The sequence below is a fragment of the Macrobrachium nipponense genome, chromosome 33 (assembly GCF_015104395.2).
Source record: "Macrobrachium nipponense isolate FS-2020 chromosome 33, ASM1510439v2, whole genome shotgun sequence".
NCBI lineage: Eukaryota > Metazoa > Arthropoda > Malacostraca > Decapoda > Palaemonidae > Macrobrachium > Macrobrachium nipponense.
In genome coordinates this window covers 50,557,012-50,574,689 of record NC_087219.1, presented here as the reverse complement: position 1 = coordinate 50,574,689, position 17,678 = coordinate 50,557,012, and the positions used below count along the sequence as shown (strand labels likewise).

At 40.7% G+C, this 17,678-nt stretch overlaps 1 protein-coding gene across 1 annotated transcript in view; it reads left to right on the top strand.

The window, feature by feature from the left end:
* LOC135203170 (pyruvate dehydrogenase phosphatase regulatory subunit, mitochondrial-like) overlaps nt 1-17,678 on the top strand; it is a gene marked incomplete in the record, with an annotated part of 155,853 nt that overhangs the window by 29,443 nt on the left and 108,732 nt on the right. Inside the window, 4 exon segments of the mRNA XM_064232864.1 lie at nt 6,648-6,775; nt 7,715-7,818; nt 16,215-16,356; nt 17,436-17,578. Of these exon segments, the coding sequence (XP_064088934.1) occupies nt 6,648-6,775; nt 7,715-7,818; nt 16,215-16,356; nt 17,436-17,578 (517 nt within the window).

The window sequence follows — 17,678 nt, the reverse complement described above, 5'->3', positions numbered from 1 at the left end:
GCAGTGAAATCCTTGACTAAGACGTCGTCGTCGTCTAAGAAGTCGACTTCGGGCGTCATCCTCCTCACGTAAGTCTCCGGCTGGGAATCCCGAGCAGACAGGTCTAAAGCTTCTAGCTCCGGCTCTAAGTCCTCGAGGAGTAAATCCTCCAGAGAGAGATCTCGCACCCCGGCAGAGTCACCAGTTCCGCTACCCTTGGTTCCGATTCAGAGCCACCCCCTCCACCTCCGCAGCAGCTCCGGCTTGACTCCAATGCTGGCCTGTTGCAACAATGGGCGACCTGGTTGGGTCCCTAAACGAGTAGCATGGAACAATGATCTCTCGTCTTGTCGGATAGGATTACTTCCCAGGACTCCATTATAGCCGGACTGAGAGAAGCCCCTCTAGCCTCTCCTCCACTTTCCAATACGAGTGGAACTCAGCTTCCTCCGTATGACTCGCTACCTCCGTTCTCGATGAACAATCCATGGAGAGTAGCGTCATACGCCCCCATTCCAAGACGGTCTCATTTCCATACCGGAATTCGGAACTCGAAGGATAGAGGACTTCGAGTTCTTCCCGGAAGACCTCCAGCCTCCGTTCATAGGCTAACGCAAGGCTTACCAGCTTCAGCCATGGTTCGGGATGATAGGGTACCAAAGGAGACAGTCCTCTATTCACGAGACCAGGCTCAGAGAGAATGGCTCAGATGTTTAGAGGACATGGATTGTTCCAATACCAGGATACAACCTTTCAAGAGTCCCTTTACCATTTTCACAATGGATGAGAGTACCCCGCTCCCGTTCCTGACAAAGATCGCGAGGTCTACCATCCCAGCGGCCCAGAAGGGGGAACCCATGCCTCAATTGAAGGAAGCAGATCCCACATCTCCGTTGCTCCCCTCGCCGGAGCCGGAGAATTGTGGGAGGACTTGCCAACACCTTCTCAGCTGGCAAACTCAAACCGGACTGTGCTATGGAGCAGTTTGGTGAAAAGCTACCCAGGCTCCCAGATGGCCTTATTCAGGCTGAATTTGACGCGAAATCGCGATTAGCCAGATCAATTAACTCTATGGCTATGTCCGAGGTAGCGACCATAGCTTATGGCTCAGAACCGCTTGTTTTAAGCTCATGACCAAAGCCCTGACTCAAACGGTACAGTCGGATATGTTTGAGTTTGCCAGTGCTAGAACGAATTGTAGGAAGCATGTCCTACAAGAGGCAACCATTCGACATGAGCCGAATAGGTTACTCTCGTCTAACATCTGGGGAGCAGATCTCTTCCCAGAAGCTAAGGTGAAGGAAGTCCAGTCAGAGGCTACGAGGCTGAACCAGAGCCTTAAGGACCGTTGGGGCCTTACGGCTAAGAGGAGACAAGACCTAACACCTAAAGGTAAGGGGACAGAGGAAACCTAGGCGTTTCCATCCTTACCAGAAAAAAGCAGCCACGCTTTCCTCAGCAAGTTCCAGCGGTGCCCTTAGTGCAAACAGCCCAACCTTCCACCTCTAAGGAACTCAATCACAGCCAATTTATGTGATATCCCCTCAGCCTCAGCCCTCCACCTCTTACGCCATCTCTCCAGCTTACAATCAAGCCTTCGAGAGTCAAGCTTCACAAGTATGACCGCTCGGGTAAGGGGAGGCAGAGGTAAGCGTTCCTTTCGTGGGAGAGGATCGGGAGGCCCCTTTAACAGGGGAAATGCAGCTTCAGAGGAGGCCGAGGCGGTTACCAGAACCATGAAGAACTTCAGGTAGGAGGGAGGCTGTTTCACTTCGCCACCGGTGGAACTTCAGCGAATGGGGCTCAGAGCATAGTGTCAAAAGGCCTGGGTTGGAGCTGGTTGACGAACCCACCTCCATCCAGACCTTTCCGTCAACTTCCTTCCAAAGATTGACAGAGTACGCAGAGGACCTCCTTCAGAAAGGAGCTATAGCGAGAGTCAAGAGATTAAAATTTCAAGGTCGCTTGTTCAGCGTGCCAAAGAAAGGCTCACAAAAAAGAAGGGTAATCTTAGACTTGTCCCGCTTAAACTTAGCCATCCGCTGCGACAAGTTCAAGATGCTCACGATCTCACAGGTGCGGACCTTACTTCCCCGTGGGGCCGTCACCACCTCTATCGATCTTACAGACGCCTACTATCATATCCCTATTGCAAGACACTTCCGTCCATATCTGGGTTTCAAGATAGGGAGAGCCAGCATTCTCCTTCAAGGTAGTTCCCTTCGGACTCAACGTGGCACCCAGGGTGTTCACGAAACTAGCGGAAGCGGTAGTGCAACAACTCAGATCACAAGGGATTATGGTAGTAGCGTATCTCGACGATTGTTGATCTGGGCTTCAACAGTCGAGGAATGCAACAGAGCTACACTGAAAGTGATTCAGTTCCTGGAATATCTAGGCTTCAAGATAAACAGGACCAAGTCAAGACTCACTCCAGAGTCAGGACTTTCAGTGGCTGGGCATTCAATGGAATCTATTCCTCCCATACTCTGTCGATTCCATCAACCAAAAGGAAAGAAATAGCGAAGTCAGTCGAGCAATTTCTAAGTCACAAACTGGTGTCAAGGAGAGCTCAGGAGAGGATCCTGGGTTCTCTCCAGTTTGCATCAGTGACGAACGTCTTAATGAAAGCCAAACTGAAAGACCTAACCAGAATCTGGCGCTCACGAGCAAATGTCAGGTCCAGGGACAAACTATCCTCAGTCCCTCTGATTCTAAAGAATCGTCTTCGGCCGTGGGCGAAAGTCAAGAATTTGTCAGTGTCAGTACCCCTTCAGTTCCCTCCACCAGGGATTACCATCCACACAGACGCGTCCTTAAGCGGTTGGGGAGGGTATCCCAGGTCCAAAAGGTTCAAGGAACTTGGTCACCTCATTCAGTCAGTTCCATATAAAAACGTACTGGAGGCAATGGCAGTGTTCTTGACTCTAAAAAGGTTGCGCCCACCAAAGTACTCCACATAAAGCTAGTTCTGGACAGCGCAGTGGTAGTACATTGTATAAACAGAGGAGGCTCCAAGTCACGTCATCTAATCATGTGATGGTAGCCATCTCTCCCTGGCAGACAAGTTCAGTTGGCATCTCTCCTCCACTCACATAGCTGGAGTGAGAAACGTCATAGCAGACGCGTTATCCCGATCAGTGCCCCTAGAGTCGGAATGGTCACTGGACAACAGTTCGTTCCAATGGATCCTTCAAAGAGTCCCAGGGCTACAGGTGGATCTCTTCGCATCTCAAGCGAATCACAAACTTCCCTGTTATGTAGCCCCCAACCTGGACCCTCTGGCCTATGCCACGGACGCCCTGGCTCTAGACTGGAACAACTGGAAGAAGATTTATGTCTTTCCCCAGTGAATCTTCTTATGAAAGTTTTAAACAAACTCAGGACGTTCAAGGTCAAGTGGCTCTAGTAGCCCCAGGACTGGCCGAAGAGCAGTTTGGTATCCCCTTAATTCTGGAGCTGGGTCCTTCGTCCTCTTCGGATCCCCAATCCCAGGCTCTCCCAGTCAGTACAAACGAAGACTGTGTTCGCTTCCTCAGGGATTCTCAAAACCCTAACTTTATGATTTCATGAAGTTTGCGGCAAAAAGAGATGCGAATATTGACCCTCAGAATATTCTCTTCTTGGAATCGATAAAAGGGATTCAACTTTGAGACAGTATGATGCTGCTGTCAAAAAGTTAGCAATCTTCCTGAGAGAATCTGATATTAGAATCATGACAGTTAATTCAGCTATATCCTTTTTTCAGATCCTTATTTGAAAAAGGTTTAGCAGCTAGCACGATTACGACAAACAAGTCAGCCTTGAAAAAGATATTTCAATTTGGGTTCAACATAGACTTGACGGATTCCTACTTTCTCCGTCTATTCCTAAGGCATGTGCTAGACTTAGACCTTCTGTAAGGCCTACGTCAGTTTCATGGTTCTTAAACGATGTTCTTAAACTGGCTTCAGAAACCGATAATGACACATGCTCGTTTATAATGCTCTTAAGGAAAACCCTGTTTTTATTAAGCTTAGCTTCAGGAGCAAGAATTTCAGAACTGTCGGCTTTATCCAGAGATCCGGATCATATTCAATTCCTTCCCACAGGGGAAGTACTACTTTCTCCGGAACGTAGCTTTTAGCAAGAATGAAGATCCTTTGATGAGGTGGGAACCTTGGAAGGTACTACCCCTTCCACAAGATGTATCTCTTTGCCCAGTTACAACCTTACGAGCCTTTCTGTCCAGGACCCCCTCCATCCTCCTCATCCTCATCGGGTCCCCTCTTTAAGAGGGAAAAAGGTGGAACTTTATCCATTAAAGGCATCAGGCAGCAAATCCTGTACTTTATTAAGCAAGCCAATCCTGACTCTTTCCCGAAAGCACATGATGTCAGGGCAGTAGCCACCTCAATTAATTATTTCCAACACATGAACTTCGATGAGTTGAAAAAGTATACCGGATGGAAATCGCCGACAGTGTTCAAACGCCATTACCTTAAGTCCTTGGAAGCTCTGAAATTTTCAGCAGTAGCAGCGGGAAACATAGTTTCCCCTGATTCTAGTTAAGTTTGTAGTAGAAGATTCAGTCCTCCTTTCTACCTGCTTCACCCAACAGTTCGTCTATTCCTACCGTGTTCATTTACATTCACCTGGTGTCTTAGCTGCTTTTATGATGATGTAGTGGGTGCCCCTTAGTTTTTGCTAGGGACACTCACAGATGATTATGGATTTTGATCTCATGGATGTTACCCCTTATTTTTATGCTAGGGGATACATCTCATTTATAATGGTTACGGGTTTTGTATATTAAGTCATATGCATTCCTTATATATTATCATTGTTGTTTAATTTGTTCATTTGATTACTTTATTGCTATTATATTTTTGATACATGCCTTTACACAGATACCATTTTGTTACATGTAAGCCAATTTACCTCTGTACATATGTAAATTACCTTTTGATAAGAAACATGTTTAGAATTAAGGGTAATTTAAGCATATTCTATTTTGTATCACTGTGTATTTGTATCTTTTTAGCAATTATATTCTTTTTTATATTTTACTTTATTTTTTATTTGAGACCTATTCTGATTTATTTTATTACTTTGTTTACAATCTTGTGCTATTTCTCTGGTACGATTTCGCGCAGCGACACGAGCTGAGCCCAGAAAAGGGATTTTTTGTTGACGTAAGGAAAATCTATTTCTGGGCGATTGGCTCGTGTCGCCAGCGAAATCCCACCCTACCCATCCCTTCGCCCAAGATTGTCTGCTAACTTTCAGGATGGCCACCAGAGGCGCAGCAGTCGGCAGCATGGGATGGGGATGGAGTAGTAGTAGTACGAGCTGCTCACTCTGTGGGTCGGCTCTCCTCATGGAGGGTTTTTGTTGTGGGAGATTTCTATTGGTATTTGGCTCGTGGTAGTGGTCTCACTCGCCTAGTGTTCATACCGACACCCTCTTGAGGGTGAGCGAGTCAGTTATACTGACCTTTTTCTTTATTTTATTTATTCTCTGGTATGTGTTAGTACATTTACCCTAGAAATAATAGATTAAAGGATATTTCGCTGGCGACACGAGCCAATCGCCCAGAAATAGATTTTTCCTTACGTCAAATCCCTTTTCTCAGATTGGTAGCTTTGGCAACCTGTGGTTCAATCCCACATTGCAGAGCACCCAGTAAAGTAGAGGCTACTCTTTGCTCTACTGCCACGCCACTACAAGTTGAGAGGAGCTCTAACCAGAGGCAGTATCGATCTATTGTAGCTCCCTCAACAAGTAAGGTTACAAGAAATATGTCATGATGCTAACTAATTTAGTATTTTAATTCATCTTCTTTATTGAGTGTTGTAAGTAGTATATGTCTATATATCCACCTCATAAATATACAATTCAGCTATGTATGTATTTGGTAAGTTACCTGTATAAAAATGACATTTTTATTATAAAATAAGATTTCATACATACCTAATAATCACATAAACCGAGCCGTCCCTCCTCCCCGCACATGAACATAAGGCACAAACGAATTGTCGGCTCTAGTTGTGTTGTACCTGTTATTACCTGGTAGGGGGCGAGGCAAACTGTCTGCACCTAAAACAAAAGAGCGCTACCACAATTTTCAAATTTTGAGCTACCGCGTAAAGTAGAAACTATAGCTATGTAATTATTTGGTAAGTATAAAATCTTATATTATTATAAAAATGTTATTTTAATCTAGAAACACCAAGTAGCTTATGAGTTAAAAACCTTGTAGGGGGTCAGTGCCATCATTGCACCTCATGCATGCACTGTAGGCATTGCTAAAGGTTCTTTGCAGCCCCTAGTGCAACCCCTTTTGTTCCTTTTACTGTACCTCCTTTTATATTTTCTTTCTTCCATCTCACTTATCACCCGCTTATAACAATTGATTCGCTGTGCAATTGTGAGGGTTTCCCCCTGCTACAACTTTCAAACCTTTTACTGTCAATTTCCATTTCAGCGCTGGATGACGTCATAGGTCATAGTGCTCGCCTTTGGCTTAAATTCTAGATTCAGTTCAGTTCAACTCTAGAAGTAAAAAAGAACTTGAAATCAAAGTTGATGTTCAAATCCTTGATATTTCACTCCTAGTTATTTACTTTTTGGAAGTTGTCATTTTATTTATGTGCTCTTTAATATTTACATTCATTTTTATATTCCAGGATAGGTTCAGGTACTTCACATAATGGTTCTGGTGTCCTTGGGTTATTCAAGCCATCATCGGAAAGACATTTTGTCACCTACTCTGTTAATCTTATAAAGACTTTGCAAGAACAGGGTTACAATTTAGGTAAAGATTAGATTAATACTGAAGATCTAACATGTATTCATTGCTACAGTATTTACTTTTGATTACTATATAATGCTTTTTCAAAGAGGTTGGCCAGTAAAAATGCAGTGAGAATTGGAAATGAAACAAGAAATGTTTAATAATTTTTTAAAGCTTTCTTTTTTGTGTTTATTTTTACTTTTGTCCAAATTCATGATACTTAGTTTTGTTACGGTTGATTTATGACCAGCTTTCCTCAACCTGCTTTCCACAAACTGAAGCTTATTATGAGTATATATTGTATTAGGTCAGTACAATAAGAAGTACAATGTATATCCAGATCTGTAGAGTCACACAGAAGAATGAGAGACATTGATATATGTATGCTAGGAAATATTAGATGTTTTGTGTAGAATCATATTTTTTGAAGAGATGAAGAACATTCGTACTCTAGAGGATGAAGATAGAATAAGAAACTTCTTTTATGTTGAATCATGGTACTGTGTATTGTTAGAAATGCTACACTTAAAATGTAGAAATATACACTTAAATTCCTTAAGCCCCATTAGGATTCTTATCCTTATTGTGGGTAGGAATGGAACTAAGTTTCATTCCCTCTGACGATGAGGACAGTATTCCTCGTAAAATGTAAGGATTTTTAATGTCACTAACCAAATTCCAAGGTTTAATACACAAGGAGATATTATATTTTCATATTTTTTTAAAAATTTATTTCATGTTTCATTAATGCTTATTTATAATTAACACTCCCCTGGGATAATATCCCTAGTTGAATTGTAATTTCAGTTTATCATATGTGAAATTTTCCTTTAGCTAAACAAGATTTCAACCTGCATTTTTACACATTGATGAAGAATGAGACTAGGTAGTGATTTGTTCATACAGTTGATGTGAAAAGCTATCCATGCTTCTTCAGTCATTTAATATTTCATTTTACAGATTTTAAACAGTGTGGTAGCCTGAACTTGGCTAGAACAAGAGACAGAACTATTGCACTGAAGAGAAGACTTGCTTATACAAAACCTTCTGGTTTAGAGTGTGAGGTAAGCTTATTTATTTTTGGCAGTACATAGAGGTTTTCATCTCAATTTGATGTAGTTTTCAGATAGTAAAGTTGAGTTTTAAGTTTAGCATATGCTATACACCTTATTTTTATACAAGTACTGTAACTTACCAAATAATTACGCAGCTATTGTTTCTAATTTACGTGGCAACTCAAAATTCGAAAATCGCTGTAGTACTTTTGTTTTAGATGTAGACAGTTTGCCCTGCCCTCTACTGGGGAAGAATAGGCACAACACAGCTAGAACCGACAGCTCATTTCTGCCAGTCAGTGACTAAACAGGTCATTGAGCAGCTCTCGTTGGATTAATTTTGTTACTGGATGGTTTTGGTTTTTTCTACGTTTGGTGATGTACTCTCTATGATTTTTGGTAGCACACTAATAATATTTAGCTTAGCTGATATTGATGACTTTTTAGATTGCGATTTATTTCACTATGTCAGACACTAATATATCTAACATTAGATATTGCAGTAAAGGCTGTAAGATGAGACTCACGTCAGCGAAATACGACAAACATTCTATTTGTACTTCATGTAGGGGACAAATTTGTTCATAGGAAGTTAATTGTGAAGAATGTAAAGACTGGGATAAGGGAACATGGAGGAGATTAAATACTCATTTGGATAAGCTTCATTGAGACAAATTGAGAAAGGCACCAGTTAGGGACGAAGCTAAAGCTTCAATTAGTCAGGGTGATTCTCTTAAAGTAGGAGTTGATATACCTATTCATTTAATGCCTGTGACTGCTTTTTCCCCAATCTCCAGTCCTACTTTTCCAGTTACTCGAATCCCTGGCTCCCTTTCTTCTGAGCCTTATGCTGTTGCCAACCTAGAAGAACTTGTAGATCATAAGTTTAATCTTTTGGTTAATAACGTTTCGCAGATAAGTGATTCAGTGAAAGTTCTTATGGACAAATTTGAAAATGTCAGTGCAAGTGTAACGAGTGCAGTGCATTTAGAAGGGGTGGCTACTCGTATCACTGATGCTCCTAGACCAAGGTCCCTGCTAAACTCCCTTTGCTTACTTGGGAGGAAGCAAACTGGCATTCCAAGGGAGCTATCATTACAGTGGTGTTTACCCATGAGAAGTTGCTTCCTCATCTGATCCTGCTGGCCGGAGACCCTAGGATTTGGTGGTGTGCCATTGGAAAGACGTACAGGTAGACATACTTAATTTATCATCTTGTGATTAAAATGTGCACAAAACTAAGAAACGAAGTAGGAGTTTTTTGATGTATCAAAGCCATTGAAAAGACATAGTTCCTTTTTGGAAGAAGTTCGCCTCTTGCTTGTAAGCGAGCAATGGAGCCAGATCGTAGTCCACTCCCTTCCTTTAGTTTTTGCGAGTATCCCAAGCGCCCAGTGACGAAACTCCCAGACTGTGAGTGAGCGTATAGGTGCCCAGTGTCCAAGGGCCTGGAATAGGAGTGGCTAGTGTACGACATCCAGTGTGTCAGTGCTTAGTGTCCGAATACTCAACGTATGAGCACCCAGTGTTTGAATTCGGAGTTCGAGGGTTCAATTGGTGAAGTGTCCGAATACTCAAAGTTTGAAAGGCACCAAGTGTATGAATGTGCAGTGTATGAACCCCGAGTTTCAAGGCGACAACATTACAAACGCCCATGTATGATACAGTGTCTGTGAAGGAAGCCATGCCTGAGAAGAAGGTAGTGACTCATCGTTCGGGATATGAGCACCCAAATGCCCATTGCCCAAGCACTCTGCTTCAGGTGATTCACCTGTGAACAGCTCTCCTACCAACTATGAAGAGGTTGATGCCACAGGTATCTGACATAACAGGTGTTGCTTCCATTATTCATGATCCTTCTTTGGAGCCAATCAAGCAATGATTGGATAATATCTTTCACTTCTACAGAACCTTAAGCAATGATTGGATAATATCTTTCATTTCTACAGAACCTTCTTTAGTATTACAAGATCCTATGGACCTTCAGCAGTCACTGGTTCGTTCAAAGGAAGAACCTGTTAACGAAGGACAGCCAACCACGAATTTTTCTGCGCTGTTGAATTATTTTTTGTTCTGTTTCCCGGATTCCTTCTCCCCAGCAACTCTGTAGGAGCGTCCAAACTCCCTGAGATGGTACTTTCCTCCTCATCCAGGAAAGCATTGAACCGTATAGATGCATGAACTTCTCCAGTCTGATTGAGGCTACACATAGATCAGCCTTTCCATCAGCTAGGATTTTGTTTGCAGCTTCAGAGTTGGACCATCTAGTTAAGGATGTATTCAGAGTGTTTGAGTTTATGAGTTTCCTCAATTGGACGGCCGGAGCATTAGCAAAAACGACTGAAGTCTGTACTTCTCTGCAAAAGAACTTCACATTGGACTGGCTGGGAGTGCTGGCATGCTCTGATAAGGCTATAAAGGATGATGCACAGAAGCTTGCAACGATTTTTACGATGGTAATCCTTAAGAAAAGGGAGTTATGGCAATTGTTCACCTCTAAAGTAATAACTCCCTTGTAGAGGTCATCACTTTTATTTTTTCCTTTAGATAGGACTAGTCTTTTACCTCCTCCTGTCCTGGAGAAATTAACTGCAGAACTTCAGAAGAAGCATACCCAAGATTTACTGTCCCAGTCAGCTAAAAGGGGTAGAGTGCCAGCAAGGACTACTCCGACTTCAGCTTCAGCTTCAACATCTACTGAGACATCTTCGCCTTTGTTCCAACATCCCTTTTGAGGAGGAAGAGGCTGTTTCTAGCCCAGACCAAGGTCTAACCTCAGACCAACACAACCTAGTAAGAAGACAGACACCAAACTAGCCACTCGTAAATGAAGATCCTATCCTCTGTGGCCCGGTGGGTGCAAGACTATTTCAGTTATGGAATCAGTGGGAAGTCAGGAATGCAGAACCTTGGGCTCTGAAGGTATTAAGAGAATACTATGTGATTCCTTTCAAAGGAAAAACCTCCATTAACAATGTCTGCCATCAACTTAAAAGCCTGCTCGGTAGGCTCAGAGAGGTTTTCTGCCCTGTCTCAAGAAGTGTCACCCTTAATCGAGAAACAAGCTGTGGAAGTGGTTGAAGACCTCAATACAGGGATTCTGCAACTGCCTTTTGTCATACCCAAGTCATCAGGGGGATGGAGACCCATCCTGGATGTCAGTGCTCTGAACTTCTTCATATTGACAGTAAAGTTCAGGAGGAAGACGAACCAGTTGGTCCTGTCTTCCATCCATCAAGGGGACTGGATGTTAACAATAGATATGTGGGATGCATATTTTCATGTTCCAGTACACCCAGAATCGAAAAAGCATATGAGGTTTTTTTTCCAGGACAGGGTCTTTCAGTTTCAGGTGCTGTGCTCTGGCCTCTCCACAGCCTCTCAAATATTTACCAGAGTTCTCGCCCCATGGGCAAAATGGCTTCACTTGATGGGAATCTATATAAGTCTTTACTTAGATGATTGGCTCCTACGCTTCCCATCAAAATAACAACACGCAGAGGTTCTTCACGTGATGATTCATCTCTCCCAGGAGTCAGGGATTCTCATCAACTTTGATAAATCTCAACTAGTTCCCTCGCAATCGATCAGTTGTGTGGGGTTGAGGATTGATTGGACGAATTTTTGGGTTTTTTCTGTCACTCAATACAGAAATACCTCCAGAAAATCAGAGAATTCATGTCTCGCCCATCTTCCTCAGCCAAAGAATGGATGAGCTTACTGGGAACAAAGCTGTCTGTGCAGAAATTTGTAACACTGGGGAGGTTACATACCCAAGTACTGCAATTCTTCCTGAGGGCTAACTGGAAGGACCTCCAGGATTCCTTCATCTTCCCCATCTCTCCCAAAATAAAGTAGGACCCTCGATGATGGTTGTTAGACGAAAGACTGTCAATAGGAAGATCGCTACACCCCCTGAACCCCAACCTAATGTATTCAAATGCATTAGATCTGGGTTGGGGAGCTCTCCTCAATGACTTGGATGTGTCAGGGAAATGGTCTCCAGCTGAAAGAAAATTGCAAATAAATGTCAAAGAACTTAATGCGATACATCTGTCCCTTCAGAACTTCTCATCAAAAACCTACATCAGAACGGTCGTGGTCCATTCAGACAGCATTTTTTTCACCATTCGAAACAGCCAAGGAGCTCCTGATATGGGCACATGGGCACAAGACAACCGGACCACCATTGTAACAAAATTTATCCAAAGAAAGATGAATGTTCTTGCGGACAGATTAAGTTGTGGCAAACAGTTTCTACTGATGAAGTGGACACTGAATCCACAGGTGTGCACTGACCTGTGGAAACCGTGGGGAAGCCATCGATAGACCTGTTTACAACATTGATTAACCATCATCTTCCTCTGTTCTGCACTCCAGCCCCGGATCTGCAAGCATAGGCGACAGATGCAGTGGTACAAGATTGGTCAGTCTAGATGTTTATGCCTTCCCTCCATTCAGCATGGTGAGGGATGTATTAAAGAAATTCATGTCCCAGAGTAACACGACGATGATGCTAGTGGCGCCCTTTTGGCTGCAGAAGGAGTAGTTCCCCAATCTTCTTGACCTCTTGGTAACTTCCCAAGACTTCTGCCTCAGAAGAAAAGTCTTCTCAAGCAACCCCATTTTTACAGGTTTCACCAAAACTTATACACTCTCACTCTAACAGGCTTCAGACTGTCAGGGAGCTTGTCAGAGCGAAGGGTTTTTCAAGAAAAGCTGCAGAGGCAATTGCAAATTGTGGGAGACGATCTTCTGCTGCAGTCTATTAAACAAAGTGGTCAGTATTTAGAGGATGGTGCTGAGATCACAACATCTCATCTTCTAATACCACTATAGCACAGAGTGCAGAGTTTTTACTGTCTCAGATTGACCAAAGGACTAACGACATCTACTATAAAAGGATACAGATTTATGTTAAGTATGGAATTTAAACATAAGAGGACTGGATTTGTTGATAAATCAAGATTCGTATTGGAGACTTGGTTAAATCGTTAGATACATCAAAACAAAAGAAATCTGCATCAATTGCCTGGAACTTGGCTGTGTCCCTAAACTAGCTGTCAAGCCCTCCTTTCAAACCTTTAGAGCACTTCATTAAAGAATTTCACAAGGAAGACATTTATTTTTAATCGCCTTACTTATGGCTGAAAGAGTGAGTGAATTGCAAGCCCTTGATAAAAATGTGAGATTCTCTCAAGGGACTGGATTATGTTCTTTGATCTTAGGTTTCTTAGCCAAGAATGAAGATCCCTCTAATCCCCAGCCACATTCATTTATTATAAAGAGTTTAGTGGATATACTGGGCCCAGCAGACCAGGAGAAAGTAGTATGCCCATTGAAAGCACTGACGTTTTATTTGGAGAGAACTAAGAAGGTTTGAGGTCCCTTGCAAAATCTTTGGTGGTCAGTGAAGGATCCTACATGACCACTTTCAGGGAATGCATTAATTTTCTTTTTAAGAACCGTGATTTTGGAAGCACAACAGAAAATTGAAGAGGATGCGCTACCATTGTGCATGGCGAAGGCTCATGAAATAAGAGCAATCGCCACTTTGTTGGCTTTCAAGCAAAATCTCTCCCTTTGTACGATCTTGCAATCCATGTTTTGAAGATGCAAGTCAGTGTTCACTATGTATTACCCACACGATATCGAAATAGTGTATAAAAAATGCAGTACACTAGGCCCATTCTTTGCAGCTAGCATGGTATTGGGTAACAAAGGATAAGACACTCCACTTTTTTTCTCACTATCACTGCTCCTTGACTGAGGATTGATGAGTTCTTTGGGAAGCCTGGGAGCAGTGTGTTAGGAGTGCTCTCCAGTTGTTTGTTTTTAATGGTTGGCTTGGAAAATTTTAATTTGGTGTAGGATTATTATTATTATCTGGTTACATATATTGTTGTTGTGCTGTGCCCAGGGCAAGGGCACATATATATATATATATTATATATATATATATCTATATATATATATATATAGATATATATATATATATATATATATTATATATGTATACATATATACTATATACAATGTATATTTTGGGATTGTTAGCTTTGGCAACCTGTGGTTCAATCCCACGTTGCAAAGCACTCAGTAAAGTAGAGGTGACTCTTGGCTCTACTGCCATGCCACTACAAGTTGAGAGGAGCTTCAACCAGAGGCAGTATCGATCTACTGTAGCTCCCTCAACAGGTAAGGTTACATTAACATTTCACAATGCCAGCTGACTTACTGTTTTAATTCATTTCTCTAATGATTGTTTTAAGTAGTATATGTCCATATATCCCACCTCCTGTCAATGTGGGATTCAGCTACGTAATTTTTTGGTAAGTTACTTGTATAAAAATGAAATTTTTCAAATAAATAAGATTTTATACCCACTTACCAAATAATTACATAATCGGAGCCCTCCCTCCTTCCCGCACATGGACATAAGGCACAAACAAATTGTCAACTCTAGCTGTGTTGTACCTATTCTTCACCGGTAATGGGCAGAGCAAACTGTCTACACCTCAAACAAAAGAGCACTATGTACTGCAATTTTCGAATTTTGAGCTGCCATGTAAAGTAGAAACTATAGATGTAATTATTTGGTAAGTATGTATAAAATAATATTTTATTATGAAAATGTCATTCTAGTACTGAATTATCCTTTCATTATGTGCTTTCATTCTAATAAGACTATCTTTTCATGAATATATAAAATTCAAATCTGATGTAGGAGTCTTAAAAAATGTGATGTATATGATTAACAACTGTTATGTGAACTACATGGAGTAAAGAGGTAAGATTCATATTAGAACCACATTGCAAATATGGTAAGTCACTATGGTATAGTACAATAGATACATCCCCATCAGAGAGATTCTTAGATAAAGACAAACATGCGTTATACAAATACTCATTAATCATAATTAGTCTTCATGCTGATTGAAACAAACCTAGTTACCCTGATTTGGAGAGTTGAAAGAAAAATTCTACTGCACATGCCCATCTCATGCTCCACTACCTGCCAACCAACATAGATTTTGATGTAAGCTGTGCTTCCTAGGATTTACACAAAGTTTTCCTCAGTCTTCATGTTGTTTCCTTTTCATTTTCACTAGGTTTTGTCTGTCAACAGTTTTCAGAATTAGTTCACATACGGTAGTCAGTTAAAGCCATTCCTGTGCTGTCTTTAGTGTTGGAGTTTCTTAATCTTTTGTTCATATTGTATCGTATAAATTTATCATAATTGCCTTTCTTCTATGCAGTGGATCCCAGTCAGACTAACTTACACCTCTCCTCCCTCTCAGACCCTTTCATGCCATAGAAAACATTTCCCTCGCAACAAGACTAAGGTCAAGAAACTACTCTGAAATGGCAAATAAAATAATACTGAACTCTAAGCATTATACTGTACACTTAGTTTGAAATTCAGCTTGAATAGCCCTGTAATATTTATTTAGTGTTTTGCTGTTAGGGTATACTGTATTTAAACAAATTTGCCCAAACACCCAAATTTGGAAAATAAAAAGTACACTCAAGAAAGGACAAGAAGCTTCTCTTAAAAGGTAACATAAATAATATATATATGTATATCTGTCTAAGCATTATTCTGGACTTGTATTTAACAGTAGTAAAATGTACAACCATCAGATAGTTGAAAATGCTTAGTCATTTAACTCGAAAACCAAAAGCTGGCTAACAATTCATTGCTAGTTAAGCTAAACACTTCTTACACTCTAAGTTGTGGTAATTCTAAAACCATTTTAAAGCAATCATCTTCAATATTAAAAAAAACTGAACACTGTAGCACTGTTGAGCAGAAGGGAATGGTAAGGGCTTACAGAAGCTTGTGAAACTACCTCCTCCCTGGTGAAAGCCTTCTAGAGTTACTCACAAAACACGTTGATGATTACTGAGAATCTTATCACAAAATGCAATGATTATAATATCAAATAATGAGTCAGGAATCACTGGAATAATATGAATTAGAATAAGAATATGAACATAAACATGCTATCTTGCAGGTTCTAACATTCTCAGTTGCTTTAAGGCGTCTGAGAATTCATGGGCTAAATGAGTTAAGTAAGTCCTATTGCATGATGAATGGCAGTGTGAATACACTCACATTAGACTGTACCTAAAATGCATTTCTTGGATACAAACCTTGCCTTGTTATTAGTTGTTGCTTTTGGTTTCTTTTTTTATTTCACTATGTAAACTTTCGACCATATTTTGAGAGTAGTGACTCTCCCTTCATTGGTCAACCTCATTAGCTGCAGAATTAAACAAGAAAAGAATATGTGAAGCATTGGTTTGTACATATGGAACAAAAAAAATTCTTGGATTTGTTTTTTTGTCTACCTGCAAAATGTTTGACTAAATAACAGTGCAAATTTTTTGCCATATTCCAGTGGTTAGATCGTCATGAAATTAAAAGGCTCCATCCCAACTTATATACCGATGACTTGGAAGGTGGTGTATGGGTCCCCGATGACGCTGTTGCTGATCCATATGCAGTCTGTTACACTCTTGCCTCTCTTGCTCAGAGACAAGGTAAACAGTCTTTATGATTGAGTTTGTGTGTATGTGACTCTATTAAGAGAATATATTTTGGAGGTGTATTTGACAGCAGTAAAATAAATGTATTTAGTAAGAGAATAGACTGTAACATTAAAAATAAGGTATTATGACTAACCAAAACAGAGATAGCTCCTTTTTGTTGCATGCTCTCAGTTTTCAGTTTGGGGAATAAAATTTGAACAAATTGGAAAGGCTTTGTAGAGTCATAACCAGTCTTGGTAAAATAAAGCCATTGTATTTATGCATGATTCAGACAACATTGTTATTGAGTGGCAGACAGTGTACACAGTATTTTTAGGAACCTAAGTTTCTTGCACTGAAACAATACTTGAAAGTTAGTGCCTTTCAGTGTAGAAATTGTTTCTGTATGTTCAGTGTTTCAGATCTCGTGGTATTTCAAAGATAAAAGTGTAAAAGCTAGTGTAGGATTTGGTCAAAATGGCTTCGTAACTTAGTTTCCCATGCAAGATCACAAGTAATTTAAAAGTTAGTTTTTAACATTTTGTTATTCTGATGATGAAAATTGTTAGGATGTGATTTGATGACTATTTACTCGAAATATGATTTTACTTTGACGTTTTATATTTTATTGGAAAACTCAGAAAATCCGGGAAATTAGTAATGATTTTTTAAAATGAAGAATACAAGAAAAGTACTCTGTTATTCATTATGAAATGTGCACTTAGTTGTCAAATTTTCCTGATCCTCACACAAGGTATAATTTTAATGATGAAAAGAAGTGTTGTGAAAATAATTTTTATATGAGCTTAATGACATGTGCTACACTGCGCTGGAACCTGGCAATGCCTGTCATGTCTCCCCTACCCTCCTGATCCCTCACCTACCCCTCCCCCACTTGGGATGGACAAACAGGTTTACAGAAGGAGGGTTGATATGTCATTTCTCCCCTATTTTCTTGATCCCTACTAACCGACCCCCACTTGGGGTATGCAAACAATAAAGATCCACTCGGATTATATTTTTATACTAGATGTTTGTGGCATTCATAAGCATGTTATTTCGATACTGCTGATAACTGTCTTCCCTTTCAGGAGCAAAATATTTTGAAGGTTGCACTGTAAAAAGGATTATTACAGATGAAGTACCTCACTCACAGATAGTACCTCGTGTTACTGAAATCCTGACTTCAGAGGGCCCAATTAAGTGTGAATACTTTGTAAATGCATCTGGAATGGTAAGCAGTGCTGTTGATTATTTTTTTTCAATTTTCAGACTAGCTTGAATTGATAAACATACAGAATTGGGTCTTTTTAAGTTTGAGTTTTTAAAGTTTT